Source organism: Meriones unguiculatus, chromosome 9, assembly GCF_030254825.1.
Source record: "Meriones unguiculatus strain TT.TT164.6M chromosome 9, Bangor_MerUng_6.1, whole genome shotgun sequence".
NCBI lineage: Eukaryota > Metazoa > Chordata > Mammalia > Rodentia > Muridae > Meriones > Meriones unguiculatus.
The window spans coordinates 12,257,787-12,282,258 of NC_083357.1; the positions used below are offsets into that span (position 1 = coordinate 12,257,787).

The 24,472-nt window shown below is 40.4% G+C and overlaps 1 protein-coding gene and 1 non-coding gene across 4 annotated transcripts in view; one reads left to right on the plus strand and one right to left on the minus strand.

Moving 5' to 3' along the window:
* Positions 1-7,138: 7,138 nt before the first annotated feature.
* The window catches only part of Bmpr1a (bone morphogenetic protein receptor type 1A), a 94,489-nt gene continuing 77,155 nt past the window's right edge, over positions 7,139-24,472 (minus strand). For all 3 annotated transcript variants that reach the window (XM_060390894.1, XM_021635977.2, XM_060390895.1), the window contains 5 exons: positions 21,572-21,764; positions 18,935-19,232; positions 11,861-12,036; positions 10,707-10,837; positions 7,139-10,620 (listed from right to left, as the gene is read on the minus strand). In XM_060390894.1, the coding sequence (XP_060246877.1) occupies positions 10,495-10,620; positions 10,707-10,837; positions 11,861-12,036; positions 18,935-19,232; positions 21,572-21,764 (924 nt within the window). In that variant the 3' untranslated portion in view covers positions 7,139-10,494. The remainder of the gene's footprint in view (positions 10,621-10,706; positions 10,838-11,860; positions 12,037-18,934; positions 19,233-21,571; positions 21,765-24,472) is intronic.
* On the plus strand, positions 17,230-17,336 carry LOC132656768 (U6 spliceosomal RNA). Its single transcript, XR_009594457.1, has one exon. It is a non-coding gene; the product is annotated as a U6 spliceosomal RNA (small nuclear RNA).

The following is a 24,472-nucleotide window of genomic DNA, read 5'->3' on the forward strand; positions in this document are numbered from 1 at the left end:
AACCAATTCCCGAGATCTACCTGCCTCTGTCCCCACTCTGAGTGCTAGGATTACAGCTGTACCTCCCACCCAGCTTTTCACATAGGCACCAGGGAGCCAAATTTAGGTCCTCGTGCTTGCATGGCAGGCACTTTACCAACCGAGCCGTCTCCCCAGGCCCAGATCAGTAACAATTCCCAACTTCTTTCGATGGGAGTCTCATCTGTATGAGGTATTTGATGCCACGTGACCTTCCCAATGCCCTCCAGATAGACAGGGCAGCTTGAAACACATGTGGCCCCTGAAGAAACAATGCAAGAGCACCAGAGAGAGCCACACTGATTAGTGATTCTTTGAAAAGGTAGAGAGAGGTTATAAGATGAAATAGCAATATGGAATTATGAGCCCTATTATTACGATTGCTGGAGGGCCTCAAGTTTAAACTGCCCTAGATAACTTGGGATTTTGAGACAGAACAAGAACTTAGCCAACCCTGAGCCCACTACAGGACAGCTGCTGACCCTCTGGAGGCACAGAGATGAGCCACAAGTGGCCTCACGTGAACCAGGATCACCATATCACGGCTAGGCAATCATTGTCTTAGTTGAGGATAGTCTAAGATGTGATTGCCAGGATGTGTGTGGCAGTGGGAGAGCCCTTGGTTGCATGCACAAAGACTTGGGTTCCAAAGGGCAGGGGTGGCAAGAGTGGCATTCTTAAAGACACCATCCCCTCTCCCTCCTTCCCCTCCCATATTTTAAGGCTCATCTTATGTTAAAAGCATGAAAGCTGTTTAGGTTTAGCCTGAAACTTTCCATCTTTTGTTGGGAAAACTCCAGACAGTGACAGAACTGGAAGGAGGCTAAGTGGGGGTGGGGGGGTGGGGAGGGAGATGGTGAAGGGAAAACCAGAATCCTTTGGAACAGGCAAGAGGATTGCTTTTGTCTTCTACCATCCCATCACCTGGCCCTAAGGGAAGCAGAGGACTCACAGGGAGACAGCGAGGGACAGGTTAATGCAAAGATGAGTAACTATATTCCTTGCCAAATGTTTGTAAAAAGTAATTATAAACAAGATCACAAACTCAACCAATTGAAGATCTGAGAACATAAACATCTCAAGAAATAATAGAGGAAGTCGGTCTTCTCTAAAAACTTTGTTGCCTCATACTCGGTAGGCAAGTGCTCTACTGCCACTGAGCTATATTATCAGACCCAGGGAAGTAGGAACTTAAACCAAGCTTACTGCCATGCAGGGCTTAACTCTGAATCCCTTCCAACCCTGGAGAAATGGCTGATCCCACTTCTGCAGGGGGCTCAGACCTCCAAATGTATCCAACAGGTGTTTAAAATATGATGGGCATGTGTCAAGAGGCTTCCTGAGTCAGTTCAAGGAGATCCTTGTAGATAAGTATGGGTCAATTTGAGCCACAAAGCACAATGACCTAAGGACTCTGACCCAATAAATAGGAACCCAGGCATTCATATTTGTGAGCTGTATAAAAAAAGTGCTTCCAAGTCGGGCATGGTAGTACATACCTTTAATCCCAGCAGGAAGCAGAGGAGGCGAATCTCTGTGAGTTTCAGGACAGCCTGGTGTACAAAGAGAGTTCCAGGGCTATTACTCAGAGAAACCCTGTCTCTAAGGAAAAAAAAAAAAAAAAAGAAAAAAAAAAAAAAAAGAAAGAAAAAGGAAGGAGGTATCCCAGAATCAGAAAGGCACACATGGTATATACTTACTTATAAGTGGGTATTAGGCATATAATATAGGATAAACATACTAAAATCTGTACACCTAAAGAAGCTAAGGAAGGAGGACCCTGGGTAAGAGGATCAAGAGGATTAATCCTCATTCAGAAAGGCAAACAGGGTGGACATCGGAAGAGGGAGAAAACAGGGAACACGACAGGAGCCTACCACAGAGGGCCTCTGAAAGACTCTACCCTGTAGAGTATCAAAGCAGAGGCTGAGACTCATTGCCAAAGTTTGGGCAGAGTGCAGGGAATCTTATGAAAGAAGTGGGGTGGGGGAGATAGAAAGACCTGGAGGGGACAGGAGCTCCACAAGGAGAGAAAATGAAAGAATGAATGAATAAATAAATAAATCTGGGCACAGGGGTCTTTTCTGAGACTGTTACTCCAACCAAGGACCATTCATGGAGATAACCTAGAACCCCTGCTCAGATGTAGCCCAGGGCAGCTCAGTCTCCAAGTGGGTTACATAGTAATGGGAACAGGGACTGTCTCTGACATAAACTCAGTGGCTGGCTCTTTGATCATCTCCCCCTAAAGGGGCAGCAGTCTCACCAGCCCACAGAAGACAATGCAGCCACTCCTGATAAAACCTGATAGACTAGGATCAGTGGACTGGGGGAGGGGCACGGGTGGAGAAGAGGGAGGGGGTGAGAGAGGGGGCTACATTTGGGATACAAAGTGAATAAACTGTAATTAATAAAAAATAAGTAAATAAAAAAAAGTGCTTCCTTACACAATGTCAATGGTAAGTGTAGATGGACTAATGATGGCGTTAGAAAATCACTTTGCAATCACTGATAACAAGTCCTATATAGTCCAAAGCACCTCCCAATACAAACAGAACAGCAACTTTACAGAAACAAGCTACCATGGTGTCCTGGTTACTTTTATGTTAAGGTGACACAAGCTAGTCATTTGAGGAGAGGTGACTCCCAACTGAGGAGATGCCTAAGAGGCAATCTGGTGCATCTTCTTGATTAAAAAGATGGATATATGTGGGCCCAGCTCTCCAGGAGCAATGCCACCCGAACAAGCCATGGGGAGCAGGGCAGTCAGTGCTCTTCCATAGCTTCTATTTCAACTCCTGTTTCCACGTGCTGCCCTGACTTCCTTCAGTGATGGAGTATGAAGCCCTTCCCAAGTGACTTTTGGTCTCTACTGCATTGCAGCTGTAGAGACCCTAAGACACACAGTAAACAAGTGGCTGGCACCGGCATTAATGATGCATCGAGGCGATAGCATCTCACTGGGATGCAGTGCTGGCACATATGGATGTGGTAGCATTCAGGAGGCAATTTAAATCTGGCAGTTGAAAGAAAAAGAAATCAGTACTCGGGCTAAAAATAGAGGGTAGAATGGAACATAAAATAAACAGGCTATTAATATGGAGGAGACATCCACAAAACATGTATCTCATGGAAGTTCTAGCTGGGCTTTGTGGTATGCACCGTTAGCTCTAGGTATCTGTGTAGCCTGAGGGTAGGCCAGGCAATATAAAGACCTCATCTCAAAAAACAAAATAAAAAGGTACTGAGGAGATGGCTTAACTGTTAAAAACAAACACTGCTTTTGCAGAAGACCTGGATTTGGTTCACAGCACCTATATCACAGCTCACATCTAGATCCAAAGTAAAGGATCCATCACCTTCTGGACTCTTTGGGTACTAGACACACATGGTACATCACATTCATATACACATTAAAAAAAGAGGCCAGAAGAAGGTGTTGGATCCCCATGAACTGGTCACAGATGGTTGTGTGCTGCTATGTGTCTGCCGAGAGCTCCTCTGGTCCTCACTGGCCTGGGGCTAGGTAGACTAGGGATGCTGGCCAATGAGCCCTGGCAATCTGACTTTTGCCACCTTAGACCATCACTTCTGGGTTTTTACGCAGGTTCTGGGGACTCTAGCTGGTTTTGAGTCTGTCGAACCTTGAGGACTGTGGGGGATTGTCAGCTTGTGGTTGGTCTCAGCTCTTTGCTTCTAGATCCACCACTAAGAAGCACACACAGGTTCCTATCTCCGTGGACCATGCCCTGCAGCCATGCCTTCGCTGACACTGAGCTAAACAAGCCTCTCTCAAGCTGATTATTCAGAATTTTGTCGTAACAGGAAGAGTAACTAACACACTGTTTTACACAAACAAGGAATGGGAGCTCCTGCAAGACAAGTGTCCTGGGCTGCCTCTCAGCACACTGCTGAGTAACATGAATAACATAAACCAGTGCTGAATCTGAGACGGAAACATGTCTGGCTCCTTAAAAGCAGAAGGTGCAAACAGCACCTGGCAGGCGGCAAGTCTCAACGTAGATGGGAAAATAAGGCCCTGCGTGATGAAGACAAGACAAAACCTTGAAGAACATACTGCTTTGTACAGTGCAAACAATGTTTGAAGACAGGGAAATATCAAGAGCCTTCTTTGCAAATAAAATTATAATATAGATATCTACACAGCTTGAGACTAGCCTGGGTTAAAAGCAAGACCCATTTCACCCTCTTCCTCTGAAAGCCAAAGCAAAACCATGAAAAAAAAAAAAAAGATAATGAAAATAACAAAAAGGTCATAGAAATGTTATTTCTGCTATGCGTCACATGCTTCTTTTTTGTAGGCATAACTTTTAAAATTATTTATTCACTTTACATCCTGATCTTGGCCTCCTCCCTCTAAATGCTTATTTTTTGGGGAAAAAAAAGTTTTTTGAGACAGGTCTTTTTGTTCTGAACTATTTAGACCGGACTGGCCTCAAACTCACGGAAAACTCACAAAAACTACCACACCTGGCTTGAAACTTATATATATAATATTTATTCTTTGTATCCTAGCTATAGTTCCCTCCTTCTTCTCTTTCCATGCCCCCTCCCCCAAGTCTACTGGTAGGGGAGGTCCCCCTCCCCTTCTCTCTGACCCTCGCCTATCAGATCTCATCAGGACTGAGCATTGTCTTCCTCTGTGGCCTGGTAAGGCTGCTCCCCCCTCAGGGGGAGGTGATCAAAGAGCCAGCCACTGAGTTCATGTCAGAGACAGTCCCTGTTCCCACTACTATGTAACCCACTTGGAGACTGAGCTGCCCTGGGCTACATCTGAGCAGGGGTTCTAGGTTATCTCCATGAATGGTCCTTGGTTGGATTATCAGTCTCAGACAAGACTATTGGGCCTACATATTTTGGTTCTGTTGCTCTCCTTGTGGAGCTCCTATCCCCCTTTCCCCAATCTATCTCCCCCTTCTTTCACAAGATTCCCTGCACTCTGCCCAAACTTTGGCTATGAGTCTCAGCCTCTGCTTTGATACCCTGCTGGGCAGTCTTTCAGAGGCCCTCTGTGGTAGGCTCCTGTTGTGTTCCGTTTTCTCCCTCTTCCAATGTCTATCCTGTTTGCCTTTCTGAGTGTGGACTGATCATCTTTCCCAGGGTCCTTCTTGCTTAGCTTCAGATGGACAGATTTTATTATCCTGTATTGTATGTCTAATATCCTCTTATAAGTGAGAATATGTCATGTGTGTCTTTCTGCTTCTGGGATACCTCACTCAGGATGATCTTTTCTAGTTCCCACCATTTGCCTGCAAATTTCATGATTTCCTTGTTTTTAATTGCTCAGTGGTATTCCACTGTGTAAATGCACCACAATTGCTGTATCCATTCCTCAGGTGAAGATATCGGGGTTGTTTGCAGATTCTGGCTATTACAAATAAAGCTGCTATGAACATGGTTGAGCAAATGTCCTGTATACTTGAGCATCTTTTGGATATATGCCTAGGAGTGCTATAGCTGAACCCTGAGGAAGATCTATTCCTAATTGTCTGAGAAAGCACCAGACTGATTTCCAAGTTTACATTCCCACCAGCAATGGAAGAGGGCTCCCCTTCCTCCACATCCTCTCCAGCACGTATTGTCACTTGAGTTTTTGATCTTAGCCATTCTGATGGGTCTAAGGTTATTTCCGCTATGTGGTCACTTGCTTCTTTTTTGTAGGCATAACTTCTTAAATTACTTATTCACTTTACATCCGGATCTTAGCCCCCTCCCTCCACATGCTTATTATTATTATTTTTATTTATTCACTTTACATCCCGATCTTAGCCCCCTCCCTCCATATGCTTATTTTTTGGAAAAAAATAAAAAAAGGAACATTTTGATTTGTATTTCCCTGATGACTAAGGAGAAATAAACCCACACACCTACAGATACTTGATTTTTGATAAAGAAGCCAAAACCATACAATAGAAAACAGACAGAATCTTCAGCAAATGGTACTGATTTAACTGGATGTCTACATGTAGAAAATGCAAATAGATACATATTTATCACCCTGCACAAAACTCAAGTCCAAGTGGATCAAAGACCTCAACATAAAACCAGACACACTAAATCTGTTAGATGAAAAAGTGGGGAAGAGCCTTGAACTCACTGGCACAGGAGACAACTTCTTGAACACCAATAGCATAGGCTCTAAGAGCAACAATCAATAAATGGGACCTCATGAAACTGAAAAGCTACTGTAAAGCAAAGGACACTGTTAACAGAACAAAACAACAGCCTACAGACTGGGAAAGAATCTTCACCAATGCTGTGTCTGACAGAGGACTAATATCCAGAATATATAAAGAACTCAAGAAGTTAAAAAGCAACAGATCAAGTAATCTGTTACAGAGATTACTTGAGCTAAACAAAGAATTCTCAATAGAGGAATATCGAATGGGAGAGAAACACTTAAAGAAAATCATATTTTTAGAGCTGAGCACCTATGCACCTAGGGTCCCCACCACCTGGAAGGAACAGGATTGTTTTAAGCTAAATTTAAGGCTTCTTTTGGAGAATGGAATGAAGGAATATATGTATGTGTGTGTGTGTCTATATGTATAGCCCCGCTGTCTTGGGACTTACTTTGTAGACCAGGCTGGCCTTGAACTCATTGAGATCCACCCGCTTCTCCCTCCTTAGTGCTGGGATTAAAGGGGAGTGCTGCTATGCCCGGCTCTAATATATGGTGCTTTCAACTGACACTTAACAGAGTATCATGATCTTAATGTTACCAAAAAAAAAAAAAAAAAGGCAGGAGAGAAACATTTAAATGTAAATAGTGGTGTCTGGAAATAAAATAGAACAGTTTATTTGCTTCTTTATTCTTTTCCTGTTTCCCAAAAGTTCTGTCATAAATACATTTTTATAACCAGGAAACAATTTTTTTTTTTTTTAATATAGAAGGAAAAAAATCCCCTCACTATAGCAGGTCCATCATCTCTACATAAAGGCAAAAATGTATGGCCACTTACCTAGCCATGCTCCATGCTGGGCTTCTGGAAGCTGAAATGCATGCTCAGGAAAATATGTACACTAACTTACTATAAAATCTCAACAGATGACTTCTGATACACAATAAACCCAAGAACAGCATCACAAAACACATCACTGAAGTATACTAAAATAAGGTTATTTACTGAAAAATTATACATTGGACATGATCCGTATATAGAACAAAGCAATTAATGGTAAACTTAATAAGGCACCTTTTAAACCAGATGCTGTACAAAATACATTTAGTGTGTTACATATCAAAGATGAATTTATATTTTTGGTGTTTTACAATTGCATAATAAAAATGCTTTTTTTAAACCTGTCAATGCCTTATGTACAGTTACCCTAGGCTATAATATTTTCATTTTATACAATATATGCTACATTTTAGTTTTTAATTGGGAAAAACAAAGGTCACTAAAGAGCTTAAATAATTCCACTGAAAGGAGCATACAGAGCACAACCTAAGATTACAGTATTATGTCTAATTCTTTGCAAAAGCCATATTCATAGGCTTTCTTTTCCGGATGATCCTTCCCTGTGGATGCACACACTGCACCAGGTCTCCCTTGCCTAATTTCCACCCCTCTCCCAGCCAGGCAGGAGGTGAGCGAACTGCCACTGCTTAACATCTGATTCAAGTCAAGTTGTGTCAACACCACAAGGCCCCACACAATCTTTCTTTTAACATGAAAGATTTTTCACTCCTGTTGAAATTATCTTAGACATTTGGAAACATTTCAATCCTTTTACTTAGGAAATGGGCCCTGGAATGAACTACTCAATATCCAATTTGACCTTAGGCCAAATCGGAGATGCACAGTTCTTGAAAAATTACTGCCTTTTTATTCTAAACAAACAAAAAAAAATCTAAGAAGAAAAACGTATTATTATTATTAGAATGAATAAATAAAAACTGGCACATTCCAGGACAACAGTTGATAACAGCAAAAGGTCACTTTACGGGTGAAACATGCTGACTAAAAATCTTTTGTTATATTTCCAGAGAAACCAGTTCAAATTCTGTACCTAGAACAGTACTCAGAGATATGGGCTAGGGCAAATCTTAACATACTCTACCCCAGAACTACCAACCACAAAAAACCACTCATACCATCTTCCTGGATTAGTTGGCATTTATTTAGGTAGTCTGGGGCTTTGGCTTTTATATTTTAATTATTTAAAGGGATGGCTAGCTTTAGCCATGTTATTTTTTAAACTCTAGATTCAAAGGGGAACCAAATCATAGTTTCCAGATTTTACAAGTTATTACATAACTACAAAATACTCAACACATAATATGGTCAGCTGTATTTTTTCTTTTTAATTACATTTGTGTTTGATACGTGGAGCACATGATGTGTGTTTGGGGTGGGGATGGGGTGCATGCTATGGAGTGTGTGGAAGTCAGAGGGCAATTATGGGGTAGCCGGTTCTCTCCTTTCACCACGTGTATCCCAGAGGCTGAACCTAGGCTGGTGGGCTTGGCAGCAAGTGCCTTTACCTACTGAGCTCTCACTGGCCCTAAGGTCTATGAGACCTTTATACCACTTACTGAATTTTAAATTTAACAGTAAGAGAGAGAACAGAATACAGTAAGTTTAATGCAACTTTAAATTTTAGGATTCCAAATAAGAAACACAGCAGCATTTGCCTTTCAAAGAATGTTACTGTTTGTAATGTGTTGTAATGTGTACAGTCATGGGGAGGTGGTGGATGATTAGGTGATTTTCAAGACTTAGTTATTCAGGCAAAATATATCCAAGGTTAACTGAGCTTATGTAAAATCAGACCTCAGTGTTCTCTCAGGCTTTAGATACATTAGATGAAACTCACTAAGTAGAATAGTCAAAACAAATCTCAAATTTGTGGAATATGATCTGTAGGAATTATATTTAGTCGTACGTGTATAGAAGGACAGATGGACAGACATATGCTCTGCCTGCCTCCCATTTAATTTAAATCGTTTTCGACTATGTTGTGACACAATCACCTTTAATTTATGTTTCATCCAAAGAAACAATGCCACTCGATCCTCACATGGTTGCTTGCTCAGAATAAACATTTAAAAAGTTATGATACTGCTATAATAAGTTTGAACCAGGACTGTTCTCTGAGATAACAAGGCCTCTATAAAATACACAACACTTTAATAACATTCAGTGTAGATATGAGCAGTGACCACATACTGAGCATTTCTGCCTCTGTCTTTACAAGTTAGGGACCAAAAATTATAAAACCAAATTTCAAAAGATTTAAATATCTAAAATACATTTACCAGTTATTGACAAATTTATATCAGATGATATCCTCATAAAAGAAATCTGAGGCAATATCCTAATGAAGTTTTTGACTGACGTTTTTAAATGCACAAATTCTGAAATTCATACACAGTTCTACTTTAAAACATTTCCCCCATTAAGGATCAGATATGAGATCCATGTGAGCTGTTTTATATAGAATTAAGTATGTATGTAAAATATGGCTAAATGATGGCTATGCAGGCTTTGACAATAAAAGCACATTACACATGACAAACTTCCCTTTTTAAGAGGTACTGTGAACAAAGACTTCAGAATGTGATCACAGGCACACACAGTGCTATTAATGCAGTAAGGCTGACTCTAGAAAGAGGCGGTTTCTTTCAAAGTATGGTTCAAGGCCGTGAGCTTCAGCTCTGGATAGGAGGCATTTCATAACAAAATTACCAAAAATGAAAACAAAATGATGACAGAAGGAAAACAGTCCAAATTTATGAACGCTTTACACTTATTTTGGCCTTTACAACTATTATGTTAAAAATAAAGTTGGTGGAGAAGTTACTAGTTACAAGGTAGATGGCTGTCGTGAGATTGGCGAATGTTGATCAGATATTGCATATTTAAACCACTGGCCACAGATACCCTCCCATGCAGCCATACATTCTTTCCTTCTAAGCCCCACGGCAGCAGAGGAATTCGGGTGTGCATATCAAAGGCATGGTGCACCATCATAAGCCAGGCAGTATCCCAGAGAGACCATAATCTATAGGCTCTTTTACAAAGACAGAACAAAGAAAGATGCTTTCTCCGATAGAAGGCAAATGTCTTTCTCCATCTCTGCTGAGCTCATTAATTTTCTTAAGGCTTTCACAGAAAGCATCACTTTATGGACAGGATATTGAATACCGAGAGAGTTTGACTAGAGACTTCTTATCAGGATTGGAGTCTTGACAGTTCATAAAAACCAAAAGAGCATCAAAAAAAAAAAAAATTAAAACAAAGCTGTCCATATATAAAGAATGACATGTTTCAAAGTTCCAATCTTGTATTCTGTAGAGTACTGAAAGGTTTACTATTAGCAGCCTGTGAAGATGTAGAAAAAAAAAAAAAGAGTCTGAAAACCAAGCCAACATCCTATTCCATGCTAATTCTACCCATTCCTTGGGTAAAGTTCTTGCAGTCTAAAGTCTTCCTCACAGTCATTTAACTGTCAAATCTTTACATCCTGGGATTCAACCATTTTTGCAAGTGTCTTCTTGATTCTTAAAGCTGTGAGTCTGGAGGCTGGATTATGGGCCCAGCATTCTGACATTAGCTTCAAAACTGCTCGAAGACACTAAAGAGAAATGCAAAGAGAGTGTGGTGAGCACAGAGTAACACGGCACACAGTCAGCACTCTCCAGGGGTTGGGCTCCAACTTACTTCATCACTGTTCCAGCGGTTAGACACTATTGGCCGCAAGCGTTTGACACACACAACCTCACGCATATCTTCATAGGATGGATCATTGGGCACCATGTTGTAATATGGTAATTGATATTCCTCCACTATTCCTGCAGGGAGTGAGCAAAAACATGTAATGCAGCAACTCTCAACCTACATACAGCACCCCTCATTGAATTGAGAATGGACTCCTATATAAAGAAGAAACACAATCTGAATGGTTCGCTTTAAACTGCAAAGGTTTTTCTATTAATTATGACACAATATTTCCCCTGCCTCTGACAGAGTGAAAGTCTATCAATAATGGTATGGTGTTTCTTTTGGAGGTAGAATACAGAGAATATGAGACAAGAGGACTGTGATTTGAAGCCAGCCTGGGCTACAAATAATGAAACTCTTAAAAAGCAAAACGAAATCAAAGGGAAAGAGAAGAAATAGGACTTTCTTAAAATGTTTAGTGTAAATGTCTATTTACTTATTTGTTCCTACTAGTAAGTGTCTTCTTTACTCTCTGCTACAAAAGAAAGACTGATCATGATCTGTGAGCAACTCACAAAGCACACCCACTACTGCTCTCAAAAAGGAGACTGCTAGGTCAGCCCTTGCCTATGTCTCTGACCTGAATGGTGGGTGAGTACTTCTCCATAGGCTCAGTCACCTTCCACGTGTTAGTGCACGGGTCTCTGGCCAATGGTCAGTGCAAACACTGCTGTTATGCTTAACACCCACTTTCTTTTGAGGTGGTTGGAGTTCTCGTACATGCCAGCAAAGGGAATGCACAAGGCAAGCAGATGGAGCTTCTCTGGATGACGACATCTATCGCACCTGGCTGAGGAAGGAGCTAAGCATGTCCTGTTGAACAGACTGGAGAGGGCTGTTGGAACCTCTCTTGGTTTTTCTGAATTATGCTCAGCACCTTTCCCCTTGGATAACTTTAAGGTATCTTACTTTAATACTGAAATGTATGTGAACAGTAAAGACAACTATGTGCAAGTCTTAGGGTAATTCTAGTGAAATCACAGAATCCCAGGGTGGTCTTGGAAAACCCTGACATAGGTGACAGAAAAATTAGGTAGTTATTTTTAAAATGACAAGTGAACAAATATAATCAGAAGCACCATTCAAATTCCTACCTCCTGTAATACAACGACGAGCCATTTCCCAAATGATCAAGCCAAAGCTATAGATGTCAGCCATGATGTAGGGCTGGAAATGGTTTTTATTCAAGCTTTCATCCAGCACTTCTGGAGCCATGTAGCGCTTGGTGCCCACCCTGGTATTCAATGGTATGTCAACTTCATTTGTATCACTAAGTCAGGAGGAAGACAATGGTCAGGTTGAAAGCCAACAATCGTTCATGTCTGTACATTTTTATAAATATTTTTTCTGTCTAAAATGTATAAATTCCTATATTCTTTACCACATATTCCTGAGGCCAGATGTGTTGTGAATGTAAAGATGATTTTGTTTTGATTCCAGGTGTAGGATATGGGACTGATTCAGAATGTTCACAGCAGTAAACTATTTGCCTGGTGTAGGCTCTGAGAAGGGCTCTTTGCCAGCTGCAGCTAGTTTAAATCTGAGGACTATGGAGAGAAAAATAAATGCCAGAGCCCAGAGAGAGGGAAGCTCCAAGAAAGAAGAGGTTGCTGGTGCTTTCCCCTGTTGCTCCTGATTGCTACTGATGCAGTTTGACAAGAAGTTGGGAGATATCCTGAAATGCAGATTGAACTTTCTACCAGAAACCCAATGACCCTAGCCAGGTGGAAGTACCTAAAAAAGAGAACTCTGGCCTCTCAGCCTGTTAACCTCTTTTCTCTCCTACCTGGTGTTGGGGTGTTGGAAGGGACTGGGATGGAGATGGGAAAGGGGGGCATTAAGAAACTAAAATAATATAGTATAAAAAGTAATGCTAACACAGACGCCTCAGAAAATTTAGCACCTTTATCTATTTTGTATGCTGCATATTACATAACACCACCAGCAGGGTCTGGGACAGTTATTTTGAGCCATGGTACCATTTCTGCCACAAATAACGAACGTTGACTTTTTCACACTAAACTGAATTAACACAAATACCTTTCGTAAATTCAGCTGAAGATCTGTAACCAAGGAAGTTCTGCAATGCTCAAAAGATAACAATACCGGACTAGGGTATGGCTCAGTTGCTACAGTACTTGTCTGTGTATATACAGGAGGCCCTTAGTTCCATCTCCAGCACCACATAAACCCAGAGTGGTGATCCGTGTCTATAGTCCTAACATTAAGCATTGATGAGGTAGGGGCAGGAATAGCAGAAATTCAAGGTCATCCTTGGCTAAACAGCTAGTTCCAGTCCTGCCTTTTATATAAGAAAAATACAGTATAAAAATAAAGGAAGAATCATTTCTTTTTACCATTCTTACACAATTAGCTTAGCATTTAGGATACAGAATTAAATTTTATTTTAGTGGATCCAATCTACTTAGTCATATTATAAGCAAAGTAATATCTACATAAATAGTCAATCAGTAATAAGTGAATTATTAGTTTTCTAGGGTTTGGATGGAATTTTAGACTTAAAGACATGAATGTTCTGTTACTTACGCCCCTAGGTTTGGGAGGTTCTGAAAACTATTTTCCAGTGGAGATTGATAAAAGGTATTGTGTTATAAATCACCTGATTTTTAATTTTCATTGGCATCCTGACTAGATTTGGAAGCAACTAAAAAAGTTCAGGGGAAGGGGTGTCTGAGAGTGTCTGGAAAAGTTAATGGAGGAAAGACAGATCACCCTGACTGAGGTGACACAATCCCATGGGCTGGGGTCCCAGAATGAATAAAAATGGAAAAAAGTATCCTGTTAGGCCACAGAGGAGGGCTTTGCAGCCAGTACTGAAGATACCTGATAAAACAGGATCAGATGAATGGGGAGGAGGTCCCCCCTATCAGTGGACTTGGAAAGGGGCATGGTGGAGATGAGGGAGGGAGGGAGGGACTGGGAGGGAATGAGGGATCGGGACACGGCTGGGATACAGAGTTAATAAAATGTAACTGATAAAAAAAATAAAAAAAAAATATTTAAACCCCCCCCCAAATATAAAAGACAAAAAAAAAAAAAAAAAAAAAAAAAAGGAAAAAAGAGAAAGCAAAGGGACCTCTGATTAGCGTTCCACTCTCTGCCTTTTGACTACAGGTCCAATGTGACCAGTTCCCTCACATTCCTATCAAATGTTGCCCTTTCGTGATGGATCCTGAAAGCACAAGCAAAACAAGTCTTCCCTTCCTTAACGGTTGCTTTCCATAGGCTCAGCCATTAAAGGCAAGGGACAAGAGTTGCTTTTGTTGTATTCTGTCACAGCGACACCAAACACAATTAAGGACAGCTCATTAGGTAAGAACACTTGTTACACAAACACAAGGACCTGAGTTCAAATTCCTTGCAATTAAGCTAGGTGTGTCCATGTGCCCACCAGTAACCCCAGTGCTATGAAGGGCAGAGACAAAGGGTTCGTTGGGGCTTCCAGCCACCAGCCTAGCTCCGGGGTTTAGTGAGAGACCCTTTCTCTAGGAAAGAACAGAATGATAAAAGCAGGGCATTGGAGGTCCTCCTCTAATTTCTACATGTGTATCAGTACATACCACACAGAGAGAAAGAAGTGGGTAGGGCTGTTGCTGTGATAAACAATGTGGTTAATATGCCTTTAGTACTGGCTTATGGGAGGAATGTGGAAGAGTTCAGAAGGCTGTGAATGCTGACAGCAGAGCTTACTGGACTTACTGGTAGGAGTATGGAAGATCAGAATGCTGAGAGAAATGTAGAAAGTGGAGGCCTGGATCATGAAGTTTCAGAGAACAAGGACTCTATTAAGAAATATGCTAGAGGCTATTCGTGTTCTATCTTGGCAAGAATTGGGCTGCAATTTTTCTAAGTCCTGAAAACTCGTATAAGGATGAATTAAAAACAATGGGGCTGGAGAGATGGCTTAGCAGTTAAAAGTACTTGATGTTTTTCTAGTGGATCAGGTTTTAGTTTCCAGCATCCAAACAGTGGCTCACTAACACCTGTAACCCCAGTTTCAGGGGATCTGATGACCTCTTCTGGCCTTCTACAGGAACTGTATGTATGTAGTACATAGACATCCATGCACACATAAAAATAAAAAGTAAAGCCGGGTGTGGTGGCACACACTTTTCATCTCAGCATTTGAGTGGCAGAGGTGGGCAGATATAAGTTTGAGGCCACCTGGTCCCGAGAGTCAATTCCAGGGCAGTCAGGGCTACATAGAGAAACCCTGACTTGAAAAACAAAACACCCCCCCCCTCTACACACTCACACACACACACACACACACACACACACACACACGTGTGTGTGTGTGTGTGTGTGCCAAAGACCAAGGGATTGTTTTTTTTGTTTGTTTGAAAGATCTATTTTTGTTTGTGTTCATGTATGTGTGTGCTATGTGAGTGAAATATCTTCAGAAGGCAGAAGAGGGCAGTGGAGCCCCTGGAGCTGGACTTAGATAGGTAATTGTGGGCCACACATGAGGGCTGGGAACAGCAGTAACTGCTCTAACGAGTCATCTTTCTAACCCTAAGTATCACTTAGTTGTGGCATGGTCCATCTGTCTGTGCTTCTGTCCTTCCTTCCCTTCTCCTCCTTCTATCCGCCTGTGCAAGAGGAGGGCATATGTGTGGTGGTCAGAGGACAACATGCAGGTTTCAATTCTCTCCTTCAACACTTGGGTTGCAGGATGGAATCATTGTCAAATTTCTTTACCCACTCAGCCATCTCACTGGACCTTACTTATTTTTTAAAGGAGTATAAAACTATTGACCACTGTTCACCATCATATACAATAAAGTTAATGATATAAGTTGGATGACACTGTGATACTAAAAAATTATTTTCCTGGCTTTTGTTGAACCATTACAAACACAAAAAAGGTACAGCCTACATGCAAAGGGTGAGTTGAGGTAATAGGTCAATAACTCACACTATAATATTTTGTTCATTCATTTATGGCAGCAAAGTCCTGAGCTGCCAAGGTGCCTAATCATGTGATTATATTTTTATGAACTGTCTTTACTATGTATGAATTTAAAATCTCCCAACCAAAACTTGCAATTAACTACAGAATCATCTATTTAACTAGAAAAGTATGGTTTTAGAATTTTTATTTTTTATTTAACCCTGCTCCAAAATGATCCTATAGGTAAGAGTTTTCCCAGTTTGAGCTGTCCAGGCACAGACAAGACAGCACAGCTGTGGCAGAAAGGAGTGGGATTGACTACAAGATGAAAAAGCAGAATTTGTGAGAATCACCCATGTGGTTCAGCAGGCATACCAAAAGCAAAATTACATGACCATAGAGGCTCTATCAAGATCCCTCAAGGGACTATGTAGCAGGGTTGAATTTCCTAAAATAAGAGCACTGAGAACCCAGATGATGCTATCATAAACACCAGAAACCATATATAGAGCTGCAAAGCCCAGTGGTTGTTTTGAGTTTCACTAATGTTTTAGTCCAGTTTCCTTGCTTTATTTGTATTCTTTCCTTGTAGAATGGAAATGTTTATTCTGTGACATAGTATATTGGAAATATCTACCTAATTTTTGATCTTAAAAAGGCCTAACAATTAAGGCATTGCTCCAAATGTGAGAATCTCTGACCTGGGGCTCTTGGTATTGATGCTGGTATATTTACAGGATTTTGTTTTATTTTTCTGAGGCAAGGTCACTCTATTACGTAGTGCTGGTTATCCTCAAACTCACAAGAGAAGTCACGTGCCTCTGTCTCTTAAGAGCTGGGATTAGAGCTGTGTGCCATCACACCTTGTAATGAATCTTGGTTTTGAGTAACATTACAACTGTTAAGACTTTAAATAGGGGCAGAAAATAGGAGGGAAGAAAGAGAGTGGGTGGGATCAGGAAGAGGTGGGAGGGGGGCTACAATAGGGATGTAAAATATATAAATTATAAAAAATAAATTTAAATTAAAAAAGAAAGACTTTAGGGACTCTACAGAGAGCTAAATCCATTTTTGCATGATTACCATGAGGTAAGTCATGAATATCAATAATCAAGGGTGGAATGTTATAGCTTAAATGTCAAGAGTTTGGGTGTTCAGTTGGCAAAAGATGGACTTATGATGTTTAATTTTAATGCCTATTGAATGAATTTGGGATCATCTGGGACACACAATTCTGGTGTGTCTGTGAGGGTACTTCCAGGGGTTTCAATAAGAAAGGGATGACCTAATGTGGATGTGGCCAACACACCCATCAACTGGAGCCCATACTTAAAAAGGGAGAAAGGTGGAAGCAATCCAAATACATTTTCTGACTGCATGCAATGTCTCAAGCAATGTCTATGTTCTCTGTCACTAAACTTAAACCATGAGCCACAATAAACCTTTCCTTCCTTTAGTTTCCTTTTGCCAGGTATTTTGTTCTGGGAAATCAGATGATTTTTAAGGCAACAAACACTACACTGACCAAGAACAAGAACACTGCAAATGGTTCTCTCTTGGGTAGCATATATACTGAAACTGGAACAATACAGAGAAGATTAGCATGGCCTCTGTGGAAGCATGAAAAGCGAATTTGTGAAGTGTTCAAAAAAGAAAAGGCAGGAGGTAGTGGCACATGCCTTTAGTCCTAACACTCAGGAGGCAGAGGTAAGTAGATCTCTGTGAGTTCAAGGCCAGCCTGGTCTGCAAAGCAGGTTCCAGGACAGCCAGAGCTGCACAGTGAAACTCTGTTTTGAAAAACCAAAGCTGGGTGTGGTGGTGCATGCTTGTAATCCCAGCACGAAGGGAGGCAGAGGCAGGCAGATCTCTGAGTTCGAGGCCAGCTTGGTCTACAAACTGAATCCAGGACAGACAAGGCTACACACAAAAACCTTGCCTCAAAAACAAAACAAACAAACAAAAAACAACAAAACTAAAAAGAACACTGTTATTGATCAGGGATATTTAAATGGCCCATACAGTATCAACTACCACTCCTCCCTCTCCCTCTCCCTCTCTCTCTCACACACACTCACACACACAGACACACACACACACAGGTACGTCAGGTGTGGTTAATCTATCTTAGCACTGGCTTGGCACTGTGAGTTCAAGGTCAGCCTGGTCCAGAGGTCAGACTTCCAAACGAGCCCAGGTGACAAAGTAAGTTCCAGCCTCAAAAGAAACAACAACAAAATATTTGTCAATTAATTAATTAAGTGCATGTATGTGTGCCTGTGGAGTTCATAGGTAGTTGTGAGAACCTAATGTGGCTGCTAAATAATGACCCTTGCAAGGGCAGTAAGTCCTCTTAACTGCTAAGCCATATTTCCATTCTCTCAACTAGTATTTATATTTTGTGGTCTGAAATGAATTCTGAAATGTGAAACACCTGCTCTACTCTTAAACTGCATTATAACTGCTTCAACAGTTCCTTAAAATTTTTATAGTTCTATTTGTTTCAGAAAACTGACAATACCAAAAGAAACTGCCTAATTATCTCCTCAGATTTACGTGAGTATAAATTTACACACTATACTGTTTTGAAGCAGCATATACAATATGCCACAGTATGTGGAATCTCTTCCCCAAGCCTCCCTTCTCTAGAAATCCATAATGAAAAAAAATACTTTTGCAAGTGCTCAAGAATAAAAACAGTATGCATAAATATATAAAACTCATTCAACAATGTTCATGATAACCTTTGGTTGTTTTTTGTTTGTTACTGTTCTGTTTTTGTTTTTGAGACAGGGTTTCTCTGTGTAGCTTTGGCTGTCCTGGAACTCATGATACAGACTAGATTGTCCTGGAATTCAAGAGATCCACCTGCCTCTGCCTACCCGTGCTGGGATTAAAGGTGCACACCACCACTGGCCAGCTTCATGCTAGCCTTTTTTAATACAGAGGAACTGGAAGCAAACTTCTGCCCATTATTTAGGTCACAAGTTACTTTATATGTAACATGGACAACTCTATGTGCAAAAAGTTCAAGTACAGGTACGCTGAAATAAAAGCATGAAAAACAGGAAATCAGCAATTATTGACAGAGGCTGGAGATGTGATTTAGTGGCTTAACATACATAAGATCCTGGGTTCAATCCCCAATAATCCCCCAAAAACCTACAAAAACAAACAAAAATCTCAGAAACAACCCTGAGTATAAATACCTGTTAGGTAGTAAAATAATTTCCAAACTGGACAAAGAATCATTTACCTGTTGAATTTAACAGCCAGACCCAGGTCAGCAATACAGCAACTTCCATTTTTCTTAATTAGAATGTTTTTGCTCTTCAGGTCTCGATGAGCAATTGCAGGTTTTCCTTGGGTACCATAAATTTCTGTGTGGAGGTGGCACAGACCACAGGCAGCAGAATAAGCTAACTTGAGTAGGGCTCTGGTATCTAGTGTGGCACATTTCAGGAAGTCATAGAGAGATCCATTTTCATGGTAATCAGTAATCAAATACAGCTGAGTCCAGGAACCAGTGCCTTTAATGTCTGCAGCTATAAAGCCTGTTTAGTTAAAGAGTTTAAAAGGTTAGTTGTCCTCAGAGACACTAGGCAATTATAGATGCACAACAGGGTACAGGAAATGAACTACTTACCATGTACAGACAGTACTATCCTAATTTGACTGGCAAATGTCTTGAATATGCAACCAAAATTCATTTCCTATGATTTATACATGTCATTATAGTTTTACAATAAATCCCTCCCTCTCTCTCCAGACACACACACGAACACAGCTGCAGTTTCGTTTTGTTTTTCGAGGCAGCATTTCTCTGTGTAGCATGTAGCCTTGGCTGTCCTAGATTCGCTTTGTAGACCAGGCTGGCCTTAAATTTAGTGATCCACCTGCCTCTGCCTAACTAAGCACTGGGATTAAAGGTGTGCGCCACCACACCCAGCTACAAGTATTTAAAAATTTATGTGTGTATGTTGTGTGTGTTCAAGAAGGTCAGAGGGGTGTCAGAGCCCCTACAACTGGAGTTACAGGCAGTTGTGAGCTGTCTAATGTGGGTGCTGGGAATCAAACTCAGGTCCTCTGCAAATAACAGTATGTGCTCTTAACCATTGAGCTATTTCTAGTCCAAATTTACTTTTAAATTTATTTTTAAAGACAGGGTTTTGCCATGTAATCAAAACTTGTATTCAAACTTGTGATTGTCCTGACTCAGCCTCTTGAGTGCTGGGATTACAGGCATGTGCCAACACATACAGTTAATTTATGATAATCCTAACATTAATAAGAGCATGATAATAATTATGACTAAGAAAAAAATCATATACACAATAACCTATAAGTGCTAGTTACCTTGATTCTCTCTTGAAAAGGCTCTTTACCTGGGAGTGTTGGCACACTAGTATAATCCTGGTACTCTAGAGACAGTCAGGAGGACTGCACAAGTTGAGGCTACTAGAGCTAGAGTACAAGACAAGAAAAACAAGAATAAAAACACCAAAATCCCTATTCATGAATGCCCTATAAAGAAGTTTTTAATTCAAGTAAAAAACCTGATACTTTAAGTTACACTGGAAACAAGATCTTTGTGGGTAAAATCATATTTACATGAAGTTGTGCATAATATAGACTAGGCCCAAATTTACTGATCAGTGTCCTAGATGACGGAAATGTGATCACAGACACAGAGAAGACCACGAGGGACAGAAAGGAGGACTGTCTGTAAGTCAACTAACACTAAAGGCTGCTATAGCCAGGAAGAAACCTTCAAAGAGGGCATGGCCCTGCCAAGAGCCTAATTTTAAAATTCTAGATCCTGCAGCTGAGGGGAGCATTTCATTATTTTCCTTCTGTATATGCAGAGGTTCATGTAGTACCTGTGGCATTCAGGGGACAACCTTAAGTGTTGCTCCTCTAGCACCTCACACCTCTCAAGGCTGGAGTGTCTCAGCAGCCTGGAACCACACCAGGTAGCTAGGTTACTGGTCCAAGAGCTCCAGGGATACCTGTCTCCACCTTTCATACCTCACATCACTGTGACCTTCTCGAACACACACAACATACACACATGAACTTAAAAATATTGTAGTTTCTAGTATAACACATGCCACTCTTTAAGTGGGTTCTAAATGCAGGTATCTGCTTATTAGACAATCCCTTCAACAAGTGGGCCATCTCCCCACCCCTTTCCAGACAGGGTTTCTCTATGTCACGTTGGCTATCCTGAAACTCATTCTGTAGATCAGGCTAGCCCTGGGCTCGGAGATCCACTTGAGTGCTAGGATTAAAGGTGTATATCACCACACCCAGTTGTACTTCTGATGTTTTAAGTTCATAGTAATTTTTTATAGTAGCACTAGGAAATGAACTTAAATGTCTATACTTAGCAATGGGCAATGTACTTTACAAATTAAAAGATAATGAAATAGCAGCTGAAAAGAAAACTCAGAAAAGCTAGATTTGTTTATACACTCTACTGATCAGATACCTAAATTATTATATGACTGTGTGTGTGTGTGTGTGTGTGTGTGTGTGTGTGTGTAATTGGGCATACAAACTACATTAAAGCTACACATTGCATTCTTCTAACGACAAAGGGTAAGAGGCTGCTGCAGTTAAGGCTACCCTACAAAAGCACTGAAATTTTCTACAAAAGACTTGGCTTCTGTTATTATGTGAGTTCAATAAACCAGCTTTTACTATGCTTTTGTAACTCAAAGCTGTTTAGAGTAGTAAAATGCTTTCTTGCATTCAGGATTGTGTGCTAGTCCACTGAGAATTCTACGGGTGTTCTTACAGCTACACAAACATTTAAATCAACATGCATATGGCAGGCGAACCCTAACAGCCTTGTTGGAATAAAGAACTTATTAAAGCAAAGGATACTCACCAAGAATATTTTCATGACGCATTAGCACCGTCTGATAGATTTCTGTCTCTCTAAACCAGCTAGCTTCTTCAGTAGTAAAAAACACTTTGACAGCCACTTTTTCACCACGCCATTTACCCATCCACACTTCTCCATACCGGCCTTTACCAACTTGCCGAACCATCTGAATCTGCTTGGCAATAGTTCGCTGAACCTATACAGAAAAAAAAAGTAGAGTTTGTGAACTCTTGAGGAAAAGACTTCATTAAGGCTGACTAAGGGCTGTGATACGTCATCCCATTAAAAAGCCTGGCATATCCAAGTACCTCTAATACAAACATACTAACATTTAAATTTACAGTATTTAAAAACAGCAATGAACAATGTATTCTGAAATCTCATACAGGTTAGTCACTGGGATAATTTTAACAGCCACCTGTGAGGATTCTCCTTCCCTACACACTTGGGCTTTGGTTACTTGACTTCTTTGGGGCATCAGAATAGCAAATGTATAAAAAGTAGACCTCATACATGCTGTGTATCACACTTGCCCCTTCTTTCTGCTCCCATGAAGCACAATCCTAAACACAAGATATATATGTGTGTGTACATATATAGTACAGTATATATGTATACTATATCATATATATTATATAGACTGTATGTAGTATATGTAATGTCACATACACATATTATACACTCAATACAGCATGATGTAGAACATGCTATACATTATATAATATGCTCTATATATTACATAATGTATTATGTAACAATATAGTATATATTGTTATAATGTATATTGCTTAGGAGCTAAGCAAGTTTAGGAAACAAACTTCTCGACAGGACTCATAATCATGAGAAATAATTTTTTAGCTTTAAGCCACTGAATTCAGGGTGACTTACTATGCAGCAAAATCTAAATGATAACTAAACCCCTCAACTCAGTCTTTAAGATCCTAGATGAGGGGCTCAAGAGATGGCTCAGCGATTGAGAACACTGTCTGCTCTTCTAAAAGTCCTGGGTTCAATTTCCAGCAATCAGATGGTGGTTCACAACCATCAATACTGGGATCTGCTGCCCTCTTCTGGCATGCAGGTAGACAGAGCCCTCATATAAAATAAATAAATAAATCTTAAAAAACAAACAAACAAACAAACAAACAAAAAACAGGCTAGAATATTTGATCCAGGCTCAGTTTTCACTACTTACCTACACTTCCCTTATTCCAACAGTTTTTTTTTTTTTTTAATTTCCATCCAGCATATTTTGCTCATTCTTTTCCCTTCCCAAATTTCTGCTAGATCTTTTTTCCTTAGAGGTGAAACTATGTGTCTACTTTCCCTTCTCAGTGCTGGGTTTGTCTTGTTTGAAGCTGTACATGTAGTCAGTTTTTCTGAGTTCATATGTGTATTGATCCTGTATGTCCAGAAGATGCTGTTTCCTTGGAGTCATCCACTACTTCTGGCTCTTAGAATCTTCAGAATGTGAGGTGATCTGGCCATAACATCTGTCACCCCATTGATCACCAGGGTTAATTCATCTGATCTGATGGCCAGGCAGGTATCCCCTCTTCCTCTCTCACCACTCCACTGGATTCTTCCCAACACTTCCCCAGATAGAGAAGCAGCTTTGCTCCCCTGCTGGAACCTCCAAACAAATTCTCAAGCTCTATTCCAACCTTTTATAATTCACCCATTTATTCCTCTCACAGGCTCCTGCTGCAGACCCAATTTTCTGAAGAGTGCTATTTGTCTGTCTAGCTTTAACATCTTTACTCTTCCTCCCCCATAGCTGACCCTGTCGGAATTATAATTTTTTATACACACACCTTTGCCTGAATTCTATCCCTGGCTCAGAGTACAGGCAGCTCTGAAGCACAGTATGCACTGCGCCGTTCACTTCCAGACCATGAGTAACTGTAAATGAAAAGGAGCTTTTCTGGCTGGAAGTGCATCTAAGGCTGGAGTGAAGCCAGGCTCAACTGGCTTATATCATGCACTGCTTAGCATACTCTCTCTGTAATGTTTTTAAGTCAGGATAAAGTTAATTTATATATAAAATAAAATCAATTGATTGGGTTAGAGAGATGTGTCGGTGGTTAAGAGCGCTGGCTGCTCTTCTAAAGGGCTCAGCTGCAATTCCCAGAACCTAAGTAGCTCACAATAACCTGTAACTCCAGTTCTAGGGTATTGGGCATCCTCTTCTGGCCTCTGAGTAGCAGGCACGCAAGTGGTACACAGATAATTACTCACACATATAACTCTGGTAATAAGCGCCCCTTCCGAGGCTCTGCTCTGTCCCGCTGAACACACTAGCGTGGCTTTATAGTAAGTCCAGAAGCCATGTAGTTGGTACAGTGCTCTTTTCACACAACTTGAGTTCACCTAGTCCTCTGTATTTTTTATAAGTCTGTTCATCCATTTCTGTGAAAATCTGCTCTGACTTCTATTTGTACTGAAATGAAACAACCCTTCAAAGTAGGCAACCTGATACTGTAATAGCATTGTCTTCAGTCCATAAACAGGCTACACATCTACCTACATTTATTTAGGTTTCCATTAATTTCAACAATTAGTAATTTTCATTGTATAAAATTTGCATTGTTTCTAAAATTATTTCATGCCTTTTGTTATTTTAAATGATACTACTTCTTAACTTTAAGTTTCCAGATATGTGTTGCCAGTGTATTTTATAAATTCAGTGAAACTGAAATAATGACTTTGTATTCTGCAAACTGATAAGCATTGGTTGCAGTATGTTTATTTATTTATAGGAATCTTACATTTTATGTATATATACAATCACACAATCTGCACAGGTAGCTCTACTCTCAGCTCTACAATTCTATCACAGATTACTTTAAATATTTTTAAACTGTCATTAAATATTTACTTTCAAGTAATGCCATTAAACAGTTA